Source organism: Spinacia oleracea, chromosome 4, assembly GCF_020520425.1.
Source record: "Spinacia oleracea cultivar Varoflay chromosome 4, BTI_SOV_V1, whole genome shotgun sequence".
In the NCBI taxonomy this organism is placed as follows: Eukaryota; Viridiplantae; Streptophyta; class Magnoliopsida; order Caryophyllales; family Amaranthaceae; genus Spinacia; species Spinacia oleracea.
Genome location: NC_079490.1, coordinates 18,357,926 through 18,383,883, shown reverse-complemented (window position 1 = coordinate 18,383,883; position 25,958 = coordinate 18,357,926). Strand labels below are relative to the sequence as shown.

General features: G+C 36.2%; 3 protein-coding genes and 3 pseudogenes across 3 annotated transcripts; 3 read left to right on the top strand and 3 right to left on the bottom strand.

The window, feature by feature from the left end:
• The first annotated feature begins 7,099 nt into the window (after positions 1 to 7,099).
• On the top strand, positions 7,100 to 7,199 carry LOC130460329 (uncharacterized; annotated as a pseudogene).
• A 1,945-nt stretch (positions 7,200 to 9,144) lies between these two features.
• LOC130460312 (uncharacterized) lies at positions 9,145 to 9,244 on the top strand (annotated as a pseudogene).
• A 2,977-nt stretch (positions 9,245 to 12,221) lies between these two features.
• On the bottom strand, positions 12,222 to 13,891 carry LOC110798819 (expansin-A23-like). Its single transcript, XM_056826966.1, has 2 exons — positions 13,642 to 13,891; positions 12,222 to 13,226 (listed from the first exon to the last, which is right to left on the bottom strand). The coding sequence occupies exons 1-2, from the start codon at positions 13,784 to 13,786 to the stop codon at positions 12,607 to 12,609; spliced, it is 765 nt and encodes a 254-aa protein (XP_056682944.1). The 5' UTR covers positions 13,787 to 13,891; the 3' UTR covers positions 12,222 to 12,606.
• A 1,893-nt stretch (positions 13,892 to 15,784) lies between these two features.
• Positions 15,785 to 15,884, top strand: LOC130460328 (uncharacterized; annotated as a pseudogene).
• Positions 15,885 to 18,864: 2,980 nt separating this feature from the next.
• Positions 18,865 to 20,544, bottom strand: LOC110798820 (expansin-A23-like). Its single transcript, XM_022004022.2, has 2 exons — positions 20,284 to 20,544; positions 18,865 to 19,868 (listed from the first exon to the last, which is right to left on the bottom strand). Exons 1-2 carry the CDS (start codon positions 20,426 to 20,428, stop codon positions 19,249 to 19,251), a joined length of 765 nt encoding a protein of 254 aa, XP_021859714.2. The 5' UTR covers positions 20,429 to 20,544; the 3' UTR covers positions 18,865 to 19,248.
• Positions 20,545 to 24,057: 3,513 nt separating this feature from the next.
• On the bottom strand, positions 24,058 to 25,795 carry LOC130459526 (expansin-A23-like). Its single transcript, XM_056826967.1, has 2 exons — positions 25,559 to 25,795; positions 24,058 to 25,170 (listed from the first exon to the last, which is right to left on the bottom strand). The coding sequence occupies exons 1-2, from the start codon at positions 25,701 to 25,703 to the stop codon at positions 24,551 to 24,553; spliced, it is 765 nt and encodes a 254-aa protein (XP_056682945.1). The 5' UTR covers positions 25,704 to 25,795; the 3' UTR covers positions 24,058 to 24,550.
• Between the last annotated feature and the right edge of the window lie 163 nt (positions 25,796 to 25,958).

Here is a 25,958-nt window from a genome sequence, read left to right as displayed (position 1 = left end):
GTTGATTTGGAAGGCAATTTTTAAAACTCAATATTACTTGGACCTAGTTGTTTCTATGTTGGTTCGATTATTTAGTGAACTTAAAACTAATCGATTCATAGGAAACAACCTGTTCATGCAAAGCATACATACATTCATACATTCACGCATAATATGTATATTAAATTGCATAAATAATTGGTGATCTAGTATGGCCCAAAACTTCTTGTCTTGAAGCATCCAATCTTCATCACCTCCTTGTTAGCTTGGCATCGTCTTGAATCTTCGTTCAAATGCTAACTTAAAGTTCTAAACTTAGAAATACTTGAAAATAATAAATTACATTAAAATTTCCATGGTACGCAAACCATATTTAAAACTTTACATTCAAAGATAGAACGGTACGCAGACCGTATTTAACTATCCTAAATTGGCCATATTAGTCACTTGGAGTACCTGCATTGCATAAAATATATATTCTACGCATTCACCCATTCGTATGCTAAAACGAATGGCCCATGTTAATATGCAAGTATTTACGTGAATTAATTAAAATTCACGTTCACATAAACGCGTCCTAAAAGATTAATCAATTTCCAAATTATTAATCCTTAGACTTTATTCTAATTAAAATTGAATTTAATTAAAATAATGCGACCTACGAAATAATTAAAATAATTATTTCATTTTAATTTCATTTAGTGGCTCCCACTCAAACCAATAATTATTCCGGATAATTAATTATGAAATATTAAATTAAAACTCGCGGCCCGGCCCTAGCAAATAAAATATTAAATTAAATATCCCGTTAGCCCAAATTAATGCAAATACACGAAGCCCAACGAATTAAACGATTTAAAAAAAAGTCCAATTGCTAAATCGGGCTAGGCTTGCGCCTAGCCCCGCCTTGCGTGAGGCCCAAGAGCACACGAGCAGAGCTCGCGCACCCCCAGCCCCATCGCTCGCGCGCGCGCGTCTCCGCAGCGATGCTGCCCTGCGCTGCGTGTTGTGCATCGTGAGCGCTCGACGTCGCAAGGCTTGCGCCTGCCCGTCCCTCGCCTATGCTGCCCTGCGCTGCATGTTGTGCATCGCTGCTGCTGCCCGTGTCGCATGGCTCGGTCGCGCACAATGGCCTCGTATGGCTCAAAGAGTCATACTTCCACCATGCTCATGTTCGTGTTTTTGGTTCGTAAAACGGACCAACTTAATTAAAATTAATTTTAATTCACGAACTTGGATTAATTTTATTTTTCAAAAAAAAGGTTACGATTTTTATTTTCGAAAAACAACGATTTTAACGATTTAATAAACTTTAACGACAATCCAATTTCGTAAAATTAATAAATCAAGGGCTAACAATATTCAAAATTTCAAGAACGATCGAATCAACTTTAAAGTTTGAACTTTTAATTAATAAAATCCGAAGCTTTAAATCGTTCATAAACAATTAAATTTTAGATTTTTAATAATTTGGTTTAAGTGCGATTAAAATTAACGAAACCATTCAATATTTTAATCCAATAATTTTTAAAATTAGCCACTGACCCATGAAATTATATCCCCTTCCCCAATTAACCTAATTATTAAACCAAAATTAATAAAAATTCAATTAGTGTTACGAATTCTACGAATTGGGGAAAGGCAAAATTAGGGTTTATACTTATCGGAAAAATGTGAAATTTTTACCATAGATCAAGCATGTACCCAGTTTAGATCGACCTTTTAATTGAATTACTGTCCGACACTTTTAATTTTTAATGAAAAATTAACAAAAACGCCCAAAAAACGATACTTCGAGGCCTGTTTTCGCAATTCTATTCTCATGAGTTGATCTTAGAAAATCGTTTTCCATCAGATTGGGGTTTTAAAAATCGAAAAAGCGAATATTTTTGATTTCGGAACTGTCAATTTCGCAATTAATCCCATAATTCGAAAAAATTCCGAAAAATCAACAAAAATTCCAAAAATTTCGACAATGCAAAAACAATAATAATCATGCTAGATCATGCTTTGAATACATAAGGCTCATGATACCACTGTAGGGGAATACATGTAAACATAATAACATGTGCGGAACAATCCCCAAAGCCAGGAAACATGTATAAAGCACAGATTAAGCAAACTTACATTCGAAGCGTGTTTTCCACAATAATCTGTCAACGAACACGAACAAAGAACTCCACTTGTCGTTCCTCTACTTGGTTCACCGACACGTTCAGATCCGTCTTGATTATCGTAGCTTAGACAATTGATCAAGAGATTTGCTTTTGGGATGAACACACTATGGAGGCACAGAGAGAATTAGGGTTCTCTGTTTTCTCCTAGGGTTGTGTGTAATCTGAATTGTGATTGTACTAAGTTGGAAATTAGGTTGCAAGGTTATTTACATAACCTTACTAACCGACCAAGCCAAGAGGCAAGGCTGGCTAGCAAGCCCGCAAGCCAAAACACACGGATACGCACAACCAGTGGGCCGTGGGCCGCGCTGCTGCTGTGTCGTGGTCTCGGCCCGCATGCACGCGCACAGCTCCGCGCCACAAGGGCCTCGCTGCTGCTGCGTTGCTTTGCTTGCTCGCCTATGCGCGCGCCCATGGGCCTCGAGTGCTTCGTGCACTCGGCTCGTGGGCCGCTTCTTGTATTCGCGATTAAATATATTTCCGATATATTTATTTATCGTTTCGTATACGACGAATCACCGTCGTACGATACGATTTATTCGTTTCGCCTAGCTTACGAATATTCGCGATACGATATACGATTCCGATGCAAGATCGTATCGTATAATACGTTTCCAACTTAAATCCCGAAAAGCTATTAAATGAATTTCCGATTCATTTAATCCGGTGATCTGTTACGTGTCATTGGTGTGACCTTGTAGGTTCAGTCAAGAGTAAGTTGTGAGTTCAATATCCATTAGAACTCACTGATCGAAAGCATTGCTCCAGCTAGCTGTTCCGATCACTTGATCTCACAGAATTAATTGTTCGCAATTAATCTGAACCTTGGTATTAGACTTAATGCACCTTGGGTGAAGGACATATTTCCTTCAAAATGACTGTCTTAGCATCATTATTAGGTGAGGCAACGGCTTCCACCCACTTGGACACATAGTCTACAGCAACAAGGATATACAGATTACCCTTGGACGATGGGAATGGTCCCATGTAGTCAATTCCCCACACATCAAAAACCTCGACCTCAAGAATCCTGTTATGTGGCATCTCATACCAACTCGAGATAGTGCCGGCCCTCTGGCACGCGTCGCAAGCCATAATAAAGGCCTGTGCATCCTTGAACATAGTAGGCCAGTAGAAACCGCACTGCGATAACTTAGCATTAGTTTTTGACGGTCCATGGTGACCACCATAAGGTGAAGAGTGACACCTACTGATAATACCATGGACTTCCCATTCTAGAACACATCGCTTGTACAAACCTTCAGCAGTTTCCCGGGACAAATAAGGATCATCCCAAAAGTAGAACCGAACATCATGTACGAACTTCTTCTTCTGTTGATATGTAAGATCGGCCGGAAGAATACCCCCTACAATGTAGTTTGCATAATCTGCGAACCATGGTGACTGACTGGCAAGTGCAAGTAAGTGATCATCCGGAAATGAATCATCGATCGGTGTAGACAATGTGCCATCATCATACCTCAATCTAGACAAGTGGTCTGCAACCACATTCTCAACCCCTTTCTTGTCGCGAATCTCTAGATCGAACTCCTGTAGCAGTAGTATCCATCTAATAAGCCTGGGCTTGGCTTCCCTTTTTGAGAGCAGATACTTAAGAGCCGCATGGTCAGTATAGACTATCACCTTGGACCCAATCAGATAAGTGCGAAATTTGTCCAAGGCATAGAATATGGCTAGAAGCTCTTTCTCAGTAGTAGCATAATTAACTTGAGCTTCATCTAAGGTCTTACTTGCATAGTAGATGGCATGCAAGACCTTTCCTTTCTCTGACCCAAAACTGTCCCAACTGTGTAGTCACTAGCATCACACATTATCTCGAACGGAAGATCCCATTCGGGAGAACAGATGATAGGAGTCGAAATTAGTGCCTGTTTAATCCTGTTAAAAGCCTCAAGACAAGCATCGGTAAAAACAAATGGGGCATCCTTGAGGAGGAGCTGGGTCAGTGGTTTAACAATTTAAAAAAAATCCTTGATAAAGCGGCGATAAAACCCCGCATGACCAAGAAAACTTCTAACACCCTTCACATTAACTGGAGGAGGCAATTGTTCAATCACTTGGACCTTAGCTCGATCCACCTGAATTCCCTTATCAGATATTAAATGCCCCAAGACCACCCCTTCAGTAACCATGAAATGACACTTTTCCCAATTCAGGACTAGATTACACTCTTCACACCTTTTCAACACTAAACAAGAATCAAAAGAAGTACCATAGACACTAAAGTCATCCATAAACACTTCCATGATAGACTCAAAAAACTCAGAAAAGATGCTCATCATGCAACGTTGGAAAGTAGCACGTGCAATACACAGACCAAAGGGCATTCTACGATATGCAAAGGTACCATGGGGACAGATGAAGGTGGTCTTTTCCTGGTCGTCTAAATGTATGAGAATTTGGAAAAAGCCAGAATAACCATCCAGATAACAGAAAAACTTGTGACAGGCTAGCCTTTCTAACATTTGATCAATAAAGGGAAGGGGAAAGTGGTCTTTTTTAGTAGCAACATTTAGACGCCTATAATCAATGCACATGCCCCAACCTGTGACTACCCTAGTTGGAATCAACTCATTTTTCTCATTTCTAACCACTGTTGTCCCCCCTTTCTTTGGCACTACCTGAACAGGACTCACCCACTTAGAATCAGACACAACATAAACAATACCCGCATCAAGAAATTTTATGACTTCAGCTTTTACAACATCTTGCATGATGGGGTTCAAACGATGTTGGGGTTGAATGCATGGCTTTTGGTTCTCATCTAGATGTATCCTATGCATGCAAAAGTCAGGGATAATACCCTTTAAATCATCAATACTGTACCCAATGGCCTTTTTGTGCTTTTTCAACACATAAAGAAGTTGGGACAACTGGTCTGCATCAAGTGCAGTACTGACGATTACAGGGCAAAGTTTTTCATCATCTAGAAATGCATATTTAAGATTAGCAGGAAGAGGCTTAAGTTCGGGTTTCTTTACTTCTTTAACAGGACAAACCGGACGAACTAACCTCTTCAATTTGGTGCTCTCTGGTTCAGACCCTCCATCATCAAGAGACAACTCTAGAGCATCCACTTCAGCACTCCAAGAACTGCTATCACCTGCAGAAGATTCACAACAAAGCATTGCCTCCAAAGGATCCCTTTCGAGAACTTGGGAGACGTTATCACGCATAATAAAATCAACTACATCAATCCGATAGCATTGTTCTTCCTCTAGCATGGGACTCTTTAAGACACTATTCAGATTAAAAGTCACCTTATCATCCCCAACAGACAAAGTCAATTTCCCACTTTTAACATCAATGACCGCCCCCACCGTGTGAAGGAAGGGTCTACCTAAGATAATGGGAATTTGAGAGTCCTCTTGCATGTCTAGTACTACAAAGTCTACAGGTATGTAAAATTTACCTACTCTAACAGGGACTTCCTCTAAAACACCTAAGGGGTATTTAACAGAACGGTCGCCCATTTGCAGAGTGATATTGGTAACCTTAAGCTCACCCATATTCAGTTCGTACAGATAGATAAAGTCATAACAAACACACTAGCACCTAAATCACATAAAGCCTTATCAATAAATATAGTGCCAATGTTACATGGGATGGAAAAATTCCCGGGGTCTTTAAGTTTAGGTGGAGACTTGTTTTGCAAATAAGCACTACATTCCTCAGTAAAAGCTACAGTCTCTACCTCACAAAAAGCACGTTTCCTGGTCAAAATATCTTTCATAAATTTAGCATATGCAGGAACCTGTAAAATTAATTCAGTAAAAGGAACCGTTACCTGCAAGTTTTGACCACTTCCAAGAATTTGCCAAACTGTTTGTCTAGCTTATTCTTGAGTTGCCGGTTTAGGAAGGGGAGTACAATAGGTGGCACTTGAATATATGTCCCCTTCTTAACCTCAGTTGTAGCCTCGTTCTCACAGACTACCTTTTCAGCTTCCTTACCATCCATGACTATCTTTGGGATTTCCTCACTAACCAGACCACTAGCAGACACCCCAGAATCAACCTTAACGGGCAAAGAAGGACCGTCATAACCCCTACCACTCCTCAATGTAATAACATTCGCAGTTTCCCTATTTTCAGGTTGTGAAGGAAGTTGGCCGGGGGGCCTCCCTGCAAGAGTAGTAGCCATCTATGCCAACTGTGTATCAATGATCTTATTGTGAGCAGTAAGAGCATCGATTTTAGCATCCTTTTCATTTAGAGATTTCTGCATCTATAAATCATATTCCTCATCTCTACTAGCATAGGGTCAGATTGTGTGGGTTGAGGTTGTGGTGGTGGAGGTGATGTGCGTTGTCTAGGGAACACAGGTGGTCCACATGACTGATGGTTGTAGTTGCTCTGTGGTAGGTATGATTGTTGGGGTGGGGGTTGGTATGATTGTTGTGGTGGTAGATGTTGAACTTGATGGGGGTTCTGGATATTATTACTCCTGTAAGATAGTAGGGGATTGTTTTTATGCCCCTCATTGTAAGAGTTGGAGAATGGGTTATTTTGTTTGTAGGCCTGGAATGCATTGCATTGTTCAATAGAGTTCCTACATTCCTGTGCATAATGACCAGACATCCCACAACTATCACAGACATTGACAGTTTGAGCATTCATTGCAGCTACACTAACAGGTTGGGCAGATTGAGTATTTGCTGCTTGCATATTATCAAACTTATAATGTAAACAGTCAATTGGGAAGTTAATTCTTCTATGGAATTCAAATCATGCTTACCACCCTTGTTAGATAGGCCTCTAGGATTCCCATACTGGGCATTATGAATGGCCATCTCCTCAATCACCTCCATAGCTCTAGTCACAACAAGTTGCATGAATCTCCCACTAGCAGCTGAATCCAAAATAAGTCTAGACTCATTACCCAGACCATTATAAAACTGCTGAATCAGGAACCAGTCACTCAAATCATGGTGCGGGCACTCTCTCTGCAAATCCTTGAATCTCTCTCACACCTCGAACAAACTCTCATTAGCTTGTTGAGTAATAGAAATTATCTGACCCCTCAGACGAGCTGTCTTCTCCGGTGGGAAATACTTCACATAGAATGTGAGAGCCAAAGACTCCCAATTAGTGATTTTCATGGCTGCCCGATTCAACCCATTGATCCACAACTTTTCTTTCCCACTCAAAGAGAACGGGAAAAGCATCTCCATAGTTTGCTCCGGAGTCAATCCCTTTTGCTTAATGGTAGAGAAGTATTTGATGAAGGACTGAATGTGAAGATTCGGATCTTCACCTACTTCCCCACCGAACTGGCGTCTCTCAATCATGTTAATCAATGCAGGCTCGATCTTGAAGGTCTCAGCTGCAATAGAAGGCATGATTGCCTTGGGTAGCACAGACAGACTTGGCGTAGAATAGTCTGTAAGCCTTGGCTCAGGTGGTGGTGGTGTTTCGTCACCCATCTCTACCTCTGAAACTGAATCTGTATCTGAAGGAAAAAGATCGCCAATATTATGACCAGAATCAGAGTAATTCCCACACTGTGCAATGAAAGTTCTTCGTCTACGAAAGATTCTTTCGGGCTCAGGATCGAATGGAGTAAGATTACTAGTACCTACGGTCCTGGGCATAGACAAAGAAACTACAAAAAAGTGTGAGATCCGGTCTCAAGGAACGGGAGTTCCTTGAGAAGTAACAAACAATAATCTTGAATAAACAATCAATAACAGAAAATAAAACCGTCTCCCCGGTACCGGCGCCAAAATTTGACAGGCTAAAGTCATATCAACTTATCAAAAATAAACCTAAGTCCACTAGCTAGGTAGCAAGGGAAGTCAGGATCGAATCCACAGGGAAACAATGTTCTTTCTATTACTAAGAATGAAATCTAGATTACTGGGAACAAGAAAGTTGGTTGATTTGTGTACTAAAGCTACGACAATAATTAAACAAATAAGAATTCAGATATTAAAGAATCTAGGGCATAGGTTCACCAACAAATAACAATCCAGGATGATAAACAATCGACAATAATCAATGAAGTAATTAATTAAACTAGCATGCTCTCTCTAATCGATACTAATCATAGACTTAGAATTAACGGGCTCTCGCTACGTATTAATCATAATTCCACCTATTGACACAAGCCTAAACATCAAATTGCATCTCTCGAATCTTAACTTGATATTTGTAGACTATCACAATTAAACCTACGCAAATCTTATCGCATAGTAGAATAAACCAATCAATACGAATCAATTACAATACCAACATTCAACAATATTCAATCATCCCTTCATAATTATTCATGGATCCCCAAACCCTAGAAATTAGACTACTCACACATATTACCAATAAACAAAGCAATTAATATGATTGAAAACATGATTAAAGCAAACAATAAATTAAAGTAAGAAGCAATACCTAATTGAAGGACAACGAAATAAGAAAGCTTGAATTTTTGATTGAAAATAAAAACTAAGTCATTTTAAAACGGGTACTAGTCCTATAAAGTCAATATCGGCGTCTTAATTTGTTGGGGGTTTAGTTTTTTTAATAGTACGTACAATTAACTAAGGGCTGCTCCCGGCCTCCCGCTGCTTGCCTGGTTCCTTCATTACTCTAATGATCCACCTACGAAGCCCACTATTATTGATTCAACCTTGAAATTAGTATACTTGATTGACAGTTTGAGCATTCATTGCAGCTACACTAACAGGTTGGGCAGATTGAGTATTTGGTGCTTGCATATTATTAAACTTATAATGTAAACAGTCAATTGGGAAGTTAATTGTTCTATGGAATTCAAATCATGCTTACCACCCTTGTTAGATAGGCCTCTAGGATTCCCATACTGGGCATTATGAATGGACATCTCCTCAATCACCTCCATAGCTCTAGTCACAGCAAGTTGCATGAATCTCCCACTAGCAGCTGAATCCAAAATAAGTCTAGACTCATTACCCAGACCATTATAAAACTGCTGAATCAGGAACCAGTCACTCAAATCATGGTGCGGGCACTCTCTCTGCAAATCCTTGAATCTCTCCCAGACCTCGAACAAACTCTCATTAGCTTGTTGAGTAATAGAAATTATCTGACCCCTTAGACGAGCTGTCATCTCAGGTGGGAAATATTTCACATAGAATGTGAGATCCAAAGACTCCCAATTAGTGATTTTCATGGCTGCCCGATTCAACCCATTGATCCACAACTTTTCTTTCCCACTCAGAGAGAACGAGAAAAGCATCTCCATAGTTTGCTCCGGAGTTAATCCCTTTTGCTTAATGGTAGAGCAGTATTGGATGAAGGACTGAATGTGAAGATTCAGATCTTCACCTACTTCCCCGCCGAACTGGCGTCTCTCAATCATGTTAATCAATGCAGGCTCGATCTTGAAGGTCTCAGCTGCAATAGAAGGCATGATTGCCTTGGGTAGCACAGACAGACTTGACTTAGAATAGTGTGTAAGCCTTGGCTCAGGTGGTGGTGGTGTTTCATCACCCATCTCTACCTCTGAAACTGAATCTGTATCGACTGAAGGAAAAAGATCGCCAATATTATGATCAGAATCAGAGTAATTCCGACACTGTGCAATAAAAGTTCTTCGTCTAAGAAAGGTTCTTTCGGGCTCAGGATCGAATGGAGTAAGATTACTAGTACCTACGGTCCTGGGCATAGACAAAGAAACTACAAAAAAGTGTGAGATCCGGTCTCAAGGAACGAGAGTTCCTTGAGAAGTAACAAACAATAATCTAGAATAAACAATCAATAACAGAAAATAAAACCGTCTCCCCGGCAACGGCGCCAAAATTTGACAGGCTAAAGTCATATCACCTTATCAAAAATAAACCTAAGTCCACTAGCTAGGTAGCAAGGGAAGTCAGGATCGAATCCACAGGGAAACAGTGTTCTTTCTATTACTAAGAATGAAATCTAGACTACTGGGAACAAGAAAGTTGGTTGATTTGTGTACTAAAGCTACGACAATAATTAAACAAATAAGAATTCAGATATTAAAGAATCTAGGGCATAAGTTCACCAACAAATAACAATCCAGGATGATAAACAATCGACAATAATCAATAAAGTAATTAATTAGACTAGCATGCTCTCTCGAATCGATACTAATCATAGACTTAGAATTAACGGGCTCTCGCTACGTATTAATCCTAATTCCACCAATTGACACAAGCCTAAACATCAAATTGCATCTCTCGAATCTTAACTTGATATTGCTAGACTATCACAATTAAACCTACGTAAATCTAATCGCATAGTAGAATAAACCAATCAATACGAATCAATTACAATACCAACATTCAACAATATTCAATCATCCCTTCATAATTATTCATGGATCCCCAAACCCTAGAAATTAGACTACTCACACATATTACCAATAAACAAAGCAATTAATATGATTGAAAACATGATTAAAGCAAACAATAAATTAAAGTAAGAAGCAATACCTAATTGAAGGACAACAAAATAAGAAAGCTTGAATTTTTGATTGAAAATAAAAACTAAGTCTTGGAACAAATTTAGAGAGAATAAACTAAGCTTAATAAAATAAACCAAGTGCTTAATACTAGAATGAAAGATGTCGACTAAAAATAAAAGGCCAGGTATTTATAGTTTGCCCAAAATACAAGCCAAAAAACGGAAAGAAAACACGCGCATAAGCAGCAGGGGTTGGCGTCGCCCAATCGGGCGAACTGCTCGATAGTCGGCCCGATCGGGCCGAATTTCGCCCTATCGGGCGGTTGCGAAAAGCTCAAAGCAAGGCCTAAAATGACCGCGCGATCCGGACCGGGCGAAGCCCGCCTGATCGGGCGCGTATGGAAGACTTCAAATCCTTTTGTTTTCGCCCGGTCTTCTCATTTCGCCCTCAACTCAAAGGGCGATTTGCAAAAGTCATGATCCTTCGCCCATATCACCGAAGTCTAACTCCCAGGGCTCAACCGTAAGCATCTAAGGCTCCCGAAAGTCGACGATAATGGTCCCGAACTTCCTCGGGCTCATGTAGTGGCCTAAATCACCATGAAACGGGTCTAAAAAGACCAATTTCTCACCAATTAATCCTGAAACTTAAGGCACACTCAATAACACAGATTAGTACTAAAAACGGCTCCTAAGAGCTCATTTGATGCATAAAAGTACTAAGGGACGGGGATAAAATCTATATAAAACACACATATATATCATAAGGTTTCTTACCAAAAGTCAAGTAAATAAGTGAGCCTGTATTTCTTTAATTCCATGCATGTTTCATTTTTCTTTGTGTCTGATGCATTGCATATTTTCTTTTCATGTTCATTTTTTTTCATGTTTATCTTTCATTGGCTTAGAATATTTGTTTTGTGGTATTCTTTTTTAAAGAAGATTTTTTTTGTGGTGTCAATTCGCTGTTTTTGTATGTATGAAAATAATTTGCATAATTTTTATATATTAATTAAAATTTTTAATTTAAATTTTAGTAGTTGTTAAAATTAGCAATTGTGTAGGAAAGATAATTTGAGGTGGAATTTACGTAAATAGTAGGCGAAAGAAATTATTGACCTTGAGTCAAGATTATAGAAGAAAAAGTAAGAGTCGGAGTGAGAGGTGTGTCAAGTTAGTGGAAAATGAGGTGGAAGAAGAAGAAAGATAAGAGGGAAATTATTTAACACTTGACCAAGGGTCAAGAATGCACGTACATGGTCTGACCTAACGGATAACTAGTAGAAACTTGATCATCGCGCCAAGAAAAAAAATTGCATCGGGATTATATAATAAGTTAGCCTATGTCGAAGTTTAGAAGTAGGAAATTATATTGTCTCTTTTAGCATATTTAACAATGTTTATCTTGGTAGAAGGACTCCTAAAAAATCTATGGTAGTTGGAAACGTTGCACCCCAAATTAAAGGCCATTACAATAGATTATGTACCGGTAAACAATAAATCAATTCTATTGTTATAACATAGAATGTAACAAGGAAAATGGTGTTATAATAAATTCGGTGTACGTAACACTTTCAATCTACTTTGTCGAGATTTTTGGTGTTACAAAAGGCCTTAGAATGTAATATTGACAAAAAGGGAAGTTTCAAATTATCAGTGATTCTAATTAAGAGATAAAATTGGATATGTTTCAAGCCAACTCCCATACCTACTTGTATGGTGCACCTCGATGCTTATGAATTTGTCATCGATATTACATTAGAGATCAAAAAGACAATAACTTTGTAATTATTGCTCCATGAAAGAAACTAAAAAGGGGAAATGGCTATCTTATGAAAAACAATACAAACCCCGTGGATGCCAAACTGGAATTTACATACTATAATTTCCACCAAAAAAAAACTATCTTATAGGTCGAACTTCCGATCTCTTTTACTCCGTACAATATATTATGGCATTCCGTTGAATGTGTACGCCAAATATTAATTTGATTAAGAACAATCATTCATACTTAATTATGTTTATTAGAAGTTTTTGCTGCCTTCAAATGTTTGGCCAAATTGCCAATTAGCCGGTACGACGTTATCGGACTGCACCATTTTACCATCACTAGTTGTCACTTGGAATGACAAACTTTGGCCTATCAAATTTCGCGTAAATTGCCAATTTTGCCCCCAATTACGCGTCATTTGCATCCAAATTTTGGAATTAGACGGCTTAATCTTAACATCAACAACATTTCCAACACCTCCAACATTAAACACTAGTACAAGGTACCAACCTTGATTCCCTTGTAGTAGGAATTTCAAGCCACCCTTCCTATCACAAGGAACTCGGCGAAATCGTACAGGAACAATCCCGGCTTTGTATTCCGCAATTGTTAAGAACATCTTAAGTGATAAATCGAAGTGTTTTTGAGGAGGATTACACCAAATATCGACTGTTTTTGTGTAGTTAGGAGGGCAAAAGTTTGTGGCAGTGATCTTAATAGTATTTTTGTTTGGTTTGCACCATTTGGAGTTTATGCATTGTATTTCATAACATGATCCACATGCCGATCCATTGTTGAATAACGCTGTGCTTAATGCTGCTGTTTCAAGGCCGTAACCTTGTGTATATAGATCTTTATACCCACAAGCACCATCTGAAAATCAAATCAAAATAAGTTTTAGCAAATTATTTTCACAACCATCACTACAAAATAATCACTTTATGTAGTTTATAGAGATGATGAACTTCGTTTCTAAATAGTCAAATGTCGTCTTAAACTGATGATAGAGACGGATATGAGACTGAAATAGTAAAAACTTTTGAGATGGAATTTTGACTGATGCATTACAATTTAGTAATACGTAGTACATAATTATATCGTGGTTCTAGAGTTTTAGAAACGCTTTAGTGATTTGTTTAAAAGCAACGGAAAAAAGAATGTTATGTAAGCCTTTGTTGAAATTAATGTAGTTATTCTAGTTGATAAATACTCGTGAATTCATGAGCTTCTCACGCCCAAAATATAATTAGGTTAAAATAAATTCTTCGTATAAGATTGAATAGCTTACACATAGTCTCGCCTCCTTTCATATCACCATAAAATGTGGCATGGGCATCCGTCACCCACTTGTCGTTGGCGGCTTGACAACTTAAAGACAGTGTCAGTGTAATAGCGAAGAAACAATAATACAAAAATGGAAGAAATCTAACCATTTTTACTGTAAAAATGTATGAATTTTACTGTAAAAATGTATGATTTATACTCAATTTTTGTAATTAATTAGATTATGATGAGATTATCATATATAATGGTAAAAGCAAACCAATATATAGGAGAGGATAGTCCAAATTTGGTAAATTTTTAGTAATATGGTAAATTGATAATGAATCAATAATCTTTTGCACGTAATTAAATTACATCTCACTTACTATGTTTGTTAGTATTATTTTCTAATTTTTTTTCCTAACTTTTAGGGATTTTTCTATTAATGAAGGAGTTATATTCTCCTTGATTATAGACTTAGAGTACATAAATTGATCGATTAACAATCAATCAACATAACTTAATTTTAGTACAGTTTTTGTTCTTTTATTTGAAAACCAAAGTATAAGTATGAGTCAAACTTGTTAGGTTATGAACAATCTAATCGTTATGCGGAATAAACCTAGATTGCCAGAAAACATGTAAAATTCACATAATCAATTAACATAATTATTGGAAACATACTTTATGATACGTGAAAGACGGATTCTTTTACTCAAAATATATCCGAACATCTGAACAAATTTATTTGTGTTTTAAAAGTAAAGAAATCTCGTTTTACGTCTAATTTGGATGATATCAAGTTTTCTTAATTGGATTTAGGCGTTGTCATTCCGCAAATTTGAAAGTCTTGGTGGTAAGATATTTACACAGGCTTTGAAGTTTTAAGTTCAGAAGTACTAACTATCTTCTAAAATGATCTTTATATTTTTTGTTTTAATCTGTTTGATAAGGTTCTTTATACTTTGCTTTATTCTATTTTTGAACATAAAAATTTACTATCTTACCCTTATTATCCCTACAACACACTTTCCACCTATTTTCTTTTACTTTATTCATTTTTTTTTCTTACATTCACCCACATCTTTCATCTATCAAACTTTATCCACATTTTATTATAGGTAAATTTGCCAAAAATTACCTTATAATATTGGATTTTTGCCAAAAAGCACCTTAAAAAATAATGTTGTAGTTAACTACCTTTAAAAAAATTTACGTTGTATTACATTTGGTTGGATTATAAGCATTGATAAAACATTTTGGGGTTGACTTACAAGGTGCATATCTCGTGGCATGTCACCGAAATGTGTAATTAAATGACACATGAGATACATATGATAAAATCAATCCCAGAATCTTAATTCAACATTTATAATTTGGGAAAAGATAGTGTCTTACAACATAATTTTTTTATAAGGTAGTTAATTTCAACATTTTTTTTATAAGGTAGTTAATTACAACATGTTTTTTATAAAGTAGTTTTTTGCAAAAAAAAAACCAAATTTATAAGATAGTTTTTAACAAATTCACCACTTTTTTTTTTTTCAATGAATCTATTATAAAAACTTGCCTTATTATATCCACCACCTTTTTACATACTTTTTCTATATTGTGTTAATATTGGTGTAAATAGTAATCATAAAAATCATTTTAAAACGGGTACTAGTCCTATAAAGTCAATATCGGCGTCTTAATTTGTTGGGGGTTTAGTTTTTTTTAATAGTACGTACAATTAACTAAGGGCTGCTCCCGGCCTCCCGCTGCTTGCCTGGTTGCTTCATTACTCTAATGATCCACCTAAGAAGCCCACTATTATTGATTCAACCTTGAAATTAGTATACTTGATTGACAGTTTGAGCATTCATTGCAGCTACACTAACAGGTTGGGCAGATTGAGTATTTGCTGCTTGCATATTATCAAACTTATAATGTAAACAGTCAATTGGGAAGTTAATTGTTCTATGGAATTCAAATCATGCTTACCACCCTTGTTAGATAGGCCTCTTGGATTCCCATACTGGGTATTATGAATGGCCATCTCCTCAATCACCTCCATAGCTCTAGTCACAGCAAGTTGCATGAATCTCCCACTAGCAGCTGAATCCAAAATAAGTCTAGACTCATTACCCAGACCATTATAAAACTGCTGAATCAGGAACCAGTCACTCAAATCATGGTGCGGGCACTCTCTCTGCAAATCCTTGAATCTCTCTCACACCTCGAACAAACTCTCATTAGCTTGTTGAGTAATAGAAATTATCTGACCCCTCAGACAAGCTGTCTTCTCAGGTGGGAAATACTTCACATAGAATGTGAGAGCCAAAGACTCCCAATTAGTGATTTTCATGGCTGCCCGATTCAATCCATTGATCCACAACTTTTCTTTCCCACTCAGAGAGAACGGGAAAAGCATCTCCATAGTTTGCTCCGGAGTCAATCCCTTTTGCTTAATGGTAGAGCAGTATTGGATGAAGGACTGAATGTGAAGATTCAGATCTTCACCTACTTCCCCACCGAACTGGCGTCTCTCAATCATGTTAATCAATGCAGGCTCGATCTTGAAGGTCTCAGCTGCAATAGAAGGCATGATTGCCTTGGGTAGCACCGACAGACTTGGCTTAGAATAGTCTGTAAGCCTTGGCTCAGGTGGTGTGGTGTTTCGTCACCCATCTCTACCTCTGAAACTGAATTTGTATCTGAAGGAAAAAGATCGCCAATATTATGATCAGAATCAGAGTAATTCCCACACTGTGCAATGAAAGTTCTTCGTCTACGAAAGGTTCTTTCGGGCTCAGGATCGAATGGAGTAAGATTACTAGTACCTACGGTCCTGGGCATAGACAAAGAAACTACAAAAAAGTGTGAGATCCGGTCTCAAGGAACTCCAACGGAAGTTCCTTGAGAAGTAAGAAACAATAATCTAGAATAAACAATCAATAACAGAAAATAAAACCGTCTCCCTGGCAACGGCGCCAAAATTTGACAGGCTAAAGTCGTATCACCTTATCAAAAATAAACCCAAATCCACTAGCTAGGTAGCAAGGGAAGTCAGGATCGAATCCATAGGGAAACAATGTTCTTTCTATTACTAAGAATGAAATCTAGACTATTGGGAACAAGAAAGTTGGTTGATTTGTGTACTAAAGCTACGACAATAATTAAACAAATAACAATTCAGTTATTAAAGAATCTAGGGCATAGGTTCACCAACAAATAACAATCCAGGATGATAAACAATCAACAATAATCAATAAAGTAATTAATTAGACTAGCATGCTCTCTCGAATCAATACTAATCATAGACTTAGAATTACCGGGCTCTCGCTACGTATTAATCCTAATTCCACCTATTGACACAAGCCTAAACATCAAATTGCATCTCTCGAATCTTAACTTGATATTGCTAGACTATCACAATTAAACCTGCGCAAATCTAATCGCATAGTAGAATAAACCAATCAATACGAATCAATTACAATACCAACATTCAACAATATTCAATCATCCCTTCATAATTATTCATGGATCCCCAAACCCTAGAAATTAGACTACTCAAACATATTACCAATAAACAAAGCAATTAATATGATTGAAAACATGATTAAAGCAAACAATAAATTAAAGTAAGAAGCAATACCTAATTGAAGAACAACGAAATAAGAAAGCTTGAATTTTTGATTGAAAATAAAAACTAAGTCTTGGAACAAATTTAGAGAGAATAAACTAAGCTTAATAAAATAAACTAAGTGCTTAATACTAGAATGAAAGATGTCCACTAAAAATAAAAGGGCTAGTATTTATAGTTTGCCCAAAATACAAGCCAAAAAACGAAAATAAAACACGCGCATAAGCAGCAGGGGTTGGCGTCGCCCGATCGGGCGGCGCTTCGCCCGATCGGGTGAACTTCTCGATAGTCGGCCCGATCTGGCGGCTGCGAAAAGCTCACAACAAGGCCTAAAATGACCGCCCGATCCGGACCGGGCGAAGCCCTCCCGATCGGGCGCGTATGGAAGACTTCAAATCCTTTTGTTTTCGCCCGGTCTTCTCATTTCGCCCTCAGCTCAAAGGGCGATTTGCAAAAGTCATGATCCTTCTCCCATATCACCGAGTCTAACTCCCGGGGCTCAACTGTAAGCATATAAGGCTCCCGAAAGTCGACGATAATGGTCCCGAACTTCCTCGGGCTCATGTAGTGGCCTAAATCACCATGAAACGGGTCTAAAAAGACCAATTTCTCACAAATTAATCCTGAAACTCAAGGCACACTTAATAACACAGATTAGTACTAAAAACGGCTCATAAGAGCTCATTTGATGCATAAAAGTACTAAGGGACGGGGGTAAAACTCTATATAAAACACACATATATATCATAAGGTTTCTGACCAAAGGTCAAGTAAATAAGTGAGCCTTTATTTCTTTAATTCCATGTATGTTTCGTTTTTTCTTTGGGTCTGATGCATTGCATATTTTTATTTCATGTTCATTTATTTCATGTTTATCTTTCATTGGCTTAGAATATTTGTTTTGTGGTATTTTTTTTTAAAGAAGATTTTTTTTGTGGTGTCAATTCGCTGTTTTTGTATGTATGAAAATAATTTGCATAATTTTTATATATTAATTATAATTTTTAATTTCAATTTTAGTAGTTGTTAAAATTAGCAATTGTGTAGGAAAGATAATTTGAGGTGGAATTTACGTAAAAAGTAGGCGAAAGAAATTATTGACCTTGAGTCAAGATTATAGAAGAAAAAGTAAGAGTCGGAGTGAGAGGTGTGTCAAGTTAGTGGAAAATGAGGTGGAAGAAGAAGAAAGATAAGAGGGAAATTATTTAACACTTGACCAAGGGTCAAGAATGCACGTACATGGTCTGACCTAACGGATAACTAGTAGAAACTTGATCATCGCGCCAAGAAAAAAATTGCATCGGGATTATATAATAAGTTAGCCTATGTCGAAGTTTAGAAGTAGGAAATTATATTGTATCTTTTAGCATATTTAACAATGTTTATCTTGGTAGAAGGACTCCTAAAAAAATCTATGGTAGTTGGAAACGTTGCACCCCAAATTAAAGGCCATTACAATAGATTATGTACCGGTAAACAATAAATCAATTCTATTGTTATAACATAGAATGTAACAAGGAAAATGGTGTTATAATAAATCCGGTGTACGTAACACTTTCAATCTACTTTGCCAAGATTTTTGGTGTTACAAAAGGCCTTAGAATGTAATATTGACACAAAAGGAAGTTTCAAATTATCAGTGATTCTAATTAAGAGATAAAATTGGATATGTTTCAAGCCAACTCCCATACCTACTTGTATGGTGCACCTCGATGCTTATGAATTTGTCATCGATATTACATTAGAGATAAAAAAGACAATAACTTTGTAATTATTGCTCCATGAAAGAAACTAAAAAGGGGAAATGGCTATCTTATGAAAAACAATACAAACGCCGTGGATGCCAAACTGGAATTTGCATACTATAATTTCCACCAAAAAAAATCTATCTTATAGGTCGAACTTCCGATCTCTTTTACTCCGTATAATATATTATGGCATTCCGTTGAATGTGTACGCCAAATATTAATTTGATTAAGAACAATCATTCATTCTTAATTATGTTCATTAGAAGTTTTTGCTGCCTTCAAATGTTTGGCCAAATTGCCAATTAGCCGGTACGACGTTATCGGACTGCACCATTTTACCATCACTAGTTGTCACTTGGAATGACAAACTTTGGCCTATCAAATTTCGCGTAAATTGCCAATTTTGCCCCCAATTACGCGTCATTTGCATCCAAATTTTGGAATTAGACGGCTTAATCTTAACATCAACAACATTTCCAACACCTCCAACATTAAACACTAGTACAAGGTACCAACCTTGATTCCCTTGTAGTAGGAATTTCAAGCCACCCTTCCTAACACAAGGAACTCGGCGAAATCGTACAGGAACAATCCCGGCTTTGTATTCCGCAATTGTTAAGAACATCTTAAGTGATAAATCGAAGTGTTTTTGAGGAGGATTACACCAAATATCAACTGTTTTTGTGTAGTTAGGAGGGCAAAAGTTTGTGGCAGTGATCTTAATAGTATTTTTGTTGGGTTTGCACCATTTGGAGTTTATGCATTGTATTTCATAACATGATCCACATGCCGATCCATTGTTGAATAACGCTGTGCTTAATGCTGCTGTTTCAAGGCCGTAACCTTGTGTATATAGATCTTTATACCCACAAGCACCATCTGAAAATCAAATCAAAATAAGTTTTAGCAAATTATTTTCACAACCATCACTACAAAATAATCACTTTATGTAGTTTATAGAGATGATGAACTTCGTTTCTAAATAGTCAAATGTCGTCTTAAACTGATGATAGAGACGGATATGAGACTGAAATAGTAAAAACTTTTGAGATGGAATTTTAACAGATGTATTACAATTTAGTAATACGTAGTACATAATTATATCGTGCTTCTAGAGTTTTAGAAACGCTTTAGTGATTTGTTTAAAAGCAACGGAAAAAAGAATGTTATGTAACCCTTTGTTGAAATTAATGTAGTTATTCTAGTTGATAAATACTCGTGAATTCATGAGCTTCTCACGCCCAAAATCTAATTAGTTTAAAATAAATTCTTCGTATAAGATTGAATAGCTTACACATAGTCTCGCCTCCTTTCATATCACCATAAAATGTGGCATGGGCATCCGTCACCCACTTGTCGTTGGCGGCTTGACAACTTAAAGACAGTGTCAGTGTAATAGCGAAGAAACAATAATACAAAAATGGAAGAAATCTAACCATTTTTACTGTAAAAATGTATGAATTTTACTGTAAAAATGTATGATTTATACTCAATTTTTGTAATTAATTAGATTATGATGAGATTATCATATATAATGGTAAAAGCAAACCAATATATAGGAGAGGATAGTCCAAATTTGGTAAATTTTTAGTAATATGGTAAATTGATAATGAATCAATAATCTTTTGAACGTAATTAAATTACATCTCACTTACTATGTTTGTTAGTATTATTTTCTAATTTTTTTTACTAACTTTTAGGGATTTTTCTATTAATGAAGGAGTTATATTATCTTTGATTATAGACTTAGAGTACATAAATTGATCGATTAACAATCAATCAACATAACTTAATTTTAGTATAGTTTTTGTTCTTTTATTTGAAAACCAAAGTATAAGTATGAGTCAAACTTGTTAGGTTATGAACAATCTAATCGTTATGCGGAATAAACCTAGATTGCCAGAAAACATGTAAAATTCACATAATCAATTAACATAATTATTGGAAACATACTTTATGATACGTGAAAGACGTATTCTTTTACTCAAAATATTACCGAATATCTGAACAAATTTATTTGTGTTTTAAAAGTAAAGAAATCTCGTTTTACGTCTAATTTGGATGATATCAAGTTTTCTTAATTGGATTTAGCTGTTGTCATTCCGCAAATGTGAAAGTCTTGGTGGTAAGATATTTACACAGGCTTTGAAGTTTTAAGTTCAGAAGTACTAACTATCTTCTAAAATGATCTTTATATTTTTTGTTTTAATCTGTTTAATAAGGTTCTTTATACTTTGTTTTATTCTATTTTTGAACATAAAAATTTACTATCTTACCCTTATTATCCCTACAACACACTTTCCACCTATTTCCTTTTACTTTATTCATTTTTTTTTCTTACATTCACCCACATCTTTAATCTATCAAACTTTATCCACATTTTATTATAGGTAAATTTGCCAAAAATTACCTTATAATATTGGATTTTTGCCAAAAAGCACCTTAAAAAATAATGTTGTAGTTAACTACCTTTTAAAAAAATTTACGTTGTATTACATTTGGTTGGATTATAAGCATTGATAAAACATTTTGGGGTTGACTTACTAGGTGCATATCTCGTGGCATGTCACCGAAATGTGTAATTAAATGACACATGAGATACATATGATAAAATCAATCCCAGAATCTTAATTCAACATTTATAATTTGGGAAAAGATAGTGTCTTACAACATAATTTTTTTATAAGGTAGTTAATTTCAACATTGTTTTTTATAAGGTTCTTTCGGGCTCAGGATCGAATGGAGTAAGATTACTAGTACCTACGGTCCTGGGCATAGACAAAGAAACTACAAAAAAGTGTGAGATCCGGTTTCAAGGAACGGGAGTTCCTTGAGAAGTAAGAAACAATAATCTAGAATAAACAATCAATAACAGAAAATAAAACCGTCTCCCCGGCAACGGCGCCAAAATTTGACAGGCTAAAGTCATATCACCTTATCAAAAATAAACCTAAGTCCACTAGCTAGGTAGCAAGGGAAGTCAGGATCGAATTCACAGGGAAAAAATATTCTTTCTATTACTAAGAATGAAATCTAGACTATTGGGAACAAGAAAGTTGGTTGATTTGTGTACTAAAGCTACGACAATAATTAAACAAATAACAATTCAGATATTAAAGAATCTAGGGCATAGGTTCACCAACAAATAACAATCCAGGATGATAAACAATCAACAATAATCAATAAAGTAATTAATTAGACTAGCATGCTCTCTCGAATCAATACTAATCATAGACTTAGAATTACCGGGCTCTCGCTACGTATTAATCCTAATTCCACCTATTGACACAAGCCTAAACATCAAATTGCATCTCTCGAATCTTAACTTGATATTGCTAGACTATCACAATTAAACCTGCGCAAATCTAATCGCATAGTAGAATAAACCAATCAATACGAATCAATTACAATACCAACATTCAACAATATTCAATCATCCCTTCATAATTAATCATGGATCCCCAAACCCTAGAAATTAAACTACTCACACATATTACCAATAAACAAAGCAATTAATATGATTGAAAACATGATTAAAGCAAACAATAAATTAAAGTAAGAAGCAATACCTAATTGAAGAACAACGAAATAAGAAAGCTTGAATTTTTGATTGAAAATAAAAACTAAGTCTTGGAACAAATTTAGAGAGAATAAACTAAGCTTAATAAAATAAACTAAGTGCTTAATACTAGAATGAAAGATGTCCACTAAAAAAAAAGGGCTAGTATTTATAGTTTGCCCAAAATACAAGCCAAAAAACGAAAATAAAACACGCGCATAAGCAGCAGGGGTTGGCGTCGCCCGATCGGGCGGCGCTTCGCCCGATCGGGCGAACTGCTCGATAGTCGGCCCGATCGGGCGGTTGCGAAAAGCTAACAGCAAGGCCTAAAATGACCGCCCGATCCGGACCGGGCGAAGCCCGCCCGATCGGGCGCGTATGGAAGACTTCAAATCCTTTTGTTTTCGCCCGGTCTTCTCATTTCGCCCTCAGCTCAAAGGGCGATTTGCAAAAGTCATGATCCTTCGCCCATATCACCGAGTCTAACTCCCGGGACTCAACCGTAAGCATATAAGGCTCCCGAAAGTCGACGATAATGGTCCCGAACTTCCTCGGGTTCATGTAGTGGCCTAAATCACCATGAAACGGGTCTAAAAAGACCAATTTCTCACCAATTAATCATGAAACTCAAGGCACACTTAATAACACAGATTAGTACTAAAAACGGCTCCTAAGAGCTCATTTGATGCATAAAAGTACTAAGGGACGGGGGTAAAACTCTATATAAAACACACATATATATCATAAGGTTTCTGACCAAAGGTCAAGTAAATAAGTGAGCCTTTATTTCATTAATTCCATGTATGTTTCGTTTTTCTTTGGGTCTGATGCATTGCATATTTTCTTTTCATGTTCATTTTTTTCATGTTTATCTTTCATTGGCTTAGAATATTTGTTTTGTGGTATTTTTTTTTAAAGAAGATTTTTTTTGTGGTGTCAATTCGCTGTTTTTGTATGTATGAAAATAATTTGCATAATTTTTATATATTAATTAAAATTTTTAATTTAAATTTTAGTAGTTGTTAAAATTAGCAATTGTGTAGGAAAGATAATTTGAGGTGGAATTTACGTAAATAGTAGGCGAAAGAAATTATTGACCTTGAGTCAAGATTATAGAAGAAAAAGTAAGAGTCGGAGTGAGAGGTGTGTCAAGTTAGTGGAAAATGAGGTGGAAGAAGAAGAAAGATAAGAGGGAAATTATTTAACACTTGACCAAGGGTCAAGAATGCACGTACATGGTCTGACCTAACGGATAACCAGTAGAAACTTGATGATCGCGCCAAGAAAAAAATTGCATTGGGATTATATAATAAGTTAGCCTATGTCGAAGTTTAGAAGTAGGAAATTATATTGTCTCTTTTAGCATATTTAACAATGTTTATCTTGGTAGAAGGACTCCTAAAAAATCTATGGTAGTTGGAAACGTTGCACCCCAAATTAAAGGCCATTACAATAGATTATGTACCGGTAAACAATAAATCAATTCTATTGTTATAACAAAGAATGTAACAAGGAAAATGGTGTTATAATAAATCCGGTGTACGTAACACTTTCATTCTACTTTGCCGAGATTTTTGGTGTTACAAAAGGCCTTAGAATGTATTATTGACACAAAGGGAAGTTTCAAATTATCAGTGATTCTAATTAAGAGATAAAATTGGATATGTTTCAAGCCAACTCCCATACCTACTTGTATGGTGCACCTCGATGCTTATGAATTTGTCATCGATATTACATTAGAGATCAAAAAGACAATAACTTTGTAATTATTGCTCCATGAAAGAAACTAAAAAGGGGAAATGGCTATCTTATGAAAAACAATACAAACGCCGTGGATGCCAAACTGGAATTTGCATACTATAATTTCCACCAAAAAAAATCTATCTTATAGGTCGAACTTCCGATCTCTTTTACTCCGTACAATATATTATGGCATTCCGTTGAATGTGTACGCCAAATATTAATTTGATTAAGAACAATCATTCATACTTAATTATGTTCATTAGAAGTTTTTGCTGCCTTCAAATGTTTGGCCAAATTGCCAATTAGCCGGTACGACGTTATCGGACTGCACCATTTTACCATCACTAGTTGTCACTTGGAATGACAAACTTTGGCCTATCAAATTTCGCGTAAATTGCCAATTTTGCCCCCAATTACGCGTCATTTGCATCCAAATTCTGGAATTAGACGGCTTAATCTTAACATCAACAACATTTCCAACACCTCCAACATTAAACACTAGTACAAGGTACCAACCTTGATTCCCTTGTAGTAGGAATTTCAAGCCACCCTTCCTAACACAAGGAACTCGGCGAAATCGTACAGGAACAATCCCGGCTTTGTATTCCGCAATTGTTAAGAACATCTTAAGTGATAAATCGAAGTGTTTTTGAGGAGGATTACACCAAATATCGACTGTTTTTGTGTAGTTAGGAGGGCAAAAGTTTGTGGCAGTGATCTTAATAGTATTTTTGTTGGGTTTGCACCATTTGGAGTTTATGCATTGTATTTCATAACATGATCCACATGCCGATCCATTGTTGAATAACGCTGTGCTTAATGCTGCTGTTTCAAGGCCGTAACCTTGTGTATATAGATCTTTATACCCACAAGCACCATCTGAAAATCAAATCAAAATAAGTTTTAGCAAATTATTTTCACAACCATCACTACAAAATAATCACTTTATGTAGTTTATAGAGATGATGAACTTCGTTTCTAAATAGTCAAATGTCGTCTTAAACTGATAATAGAGACGGATATGAGACTGAAATAGTAAAAACTTTTTAGATGGAATTTTGACTGATGCATTACAATTTAGTAATACGTAGTACATAATTATATCGTAGTACATAAGTAAAAGCAACGGAAAAAAGAATGTTATGTAACCCTTTGTTGAAATTAATGTAGTATTCTAATTGATAAATACTCGTGAATTCATGAGCTTCTCACGCCCAAAATCTAATTAGGTTAAAATAAATTCTTCGTATAAGATTGAATAGCTTACACATAGTCTCGCCTCCTTTCATATCACCATAAAATGTGGCATGGGCATCCGTCACCCACTTGTCGTTGGCGGCTTGACAACTTAAAGACAGTGTCAGTGTAATAGCGAAGAAACAATAATACAAAAATGGAAGAAATCTAACCATTTTTACTGTAAAAATGTATGAATTTTATTGTAAAAATGTATGATTTATACTCAATTTTTGTAATTTATTAGATTATGATGAGATTATCATATATAATGGTAAAAGCAAACCAATATATAGGAGAGGATAGTCCAAATTTGGTAAATTTTTATTAATATGGTAAATTGATAATGAATCAATAATCTTTTGCACGTAATTAAATTACATCTCACTTACTATGTTTGTTAGTATTATTTTCTAATTTTTTTTACTAAC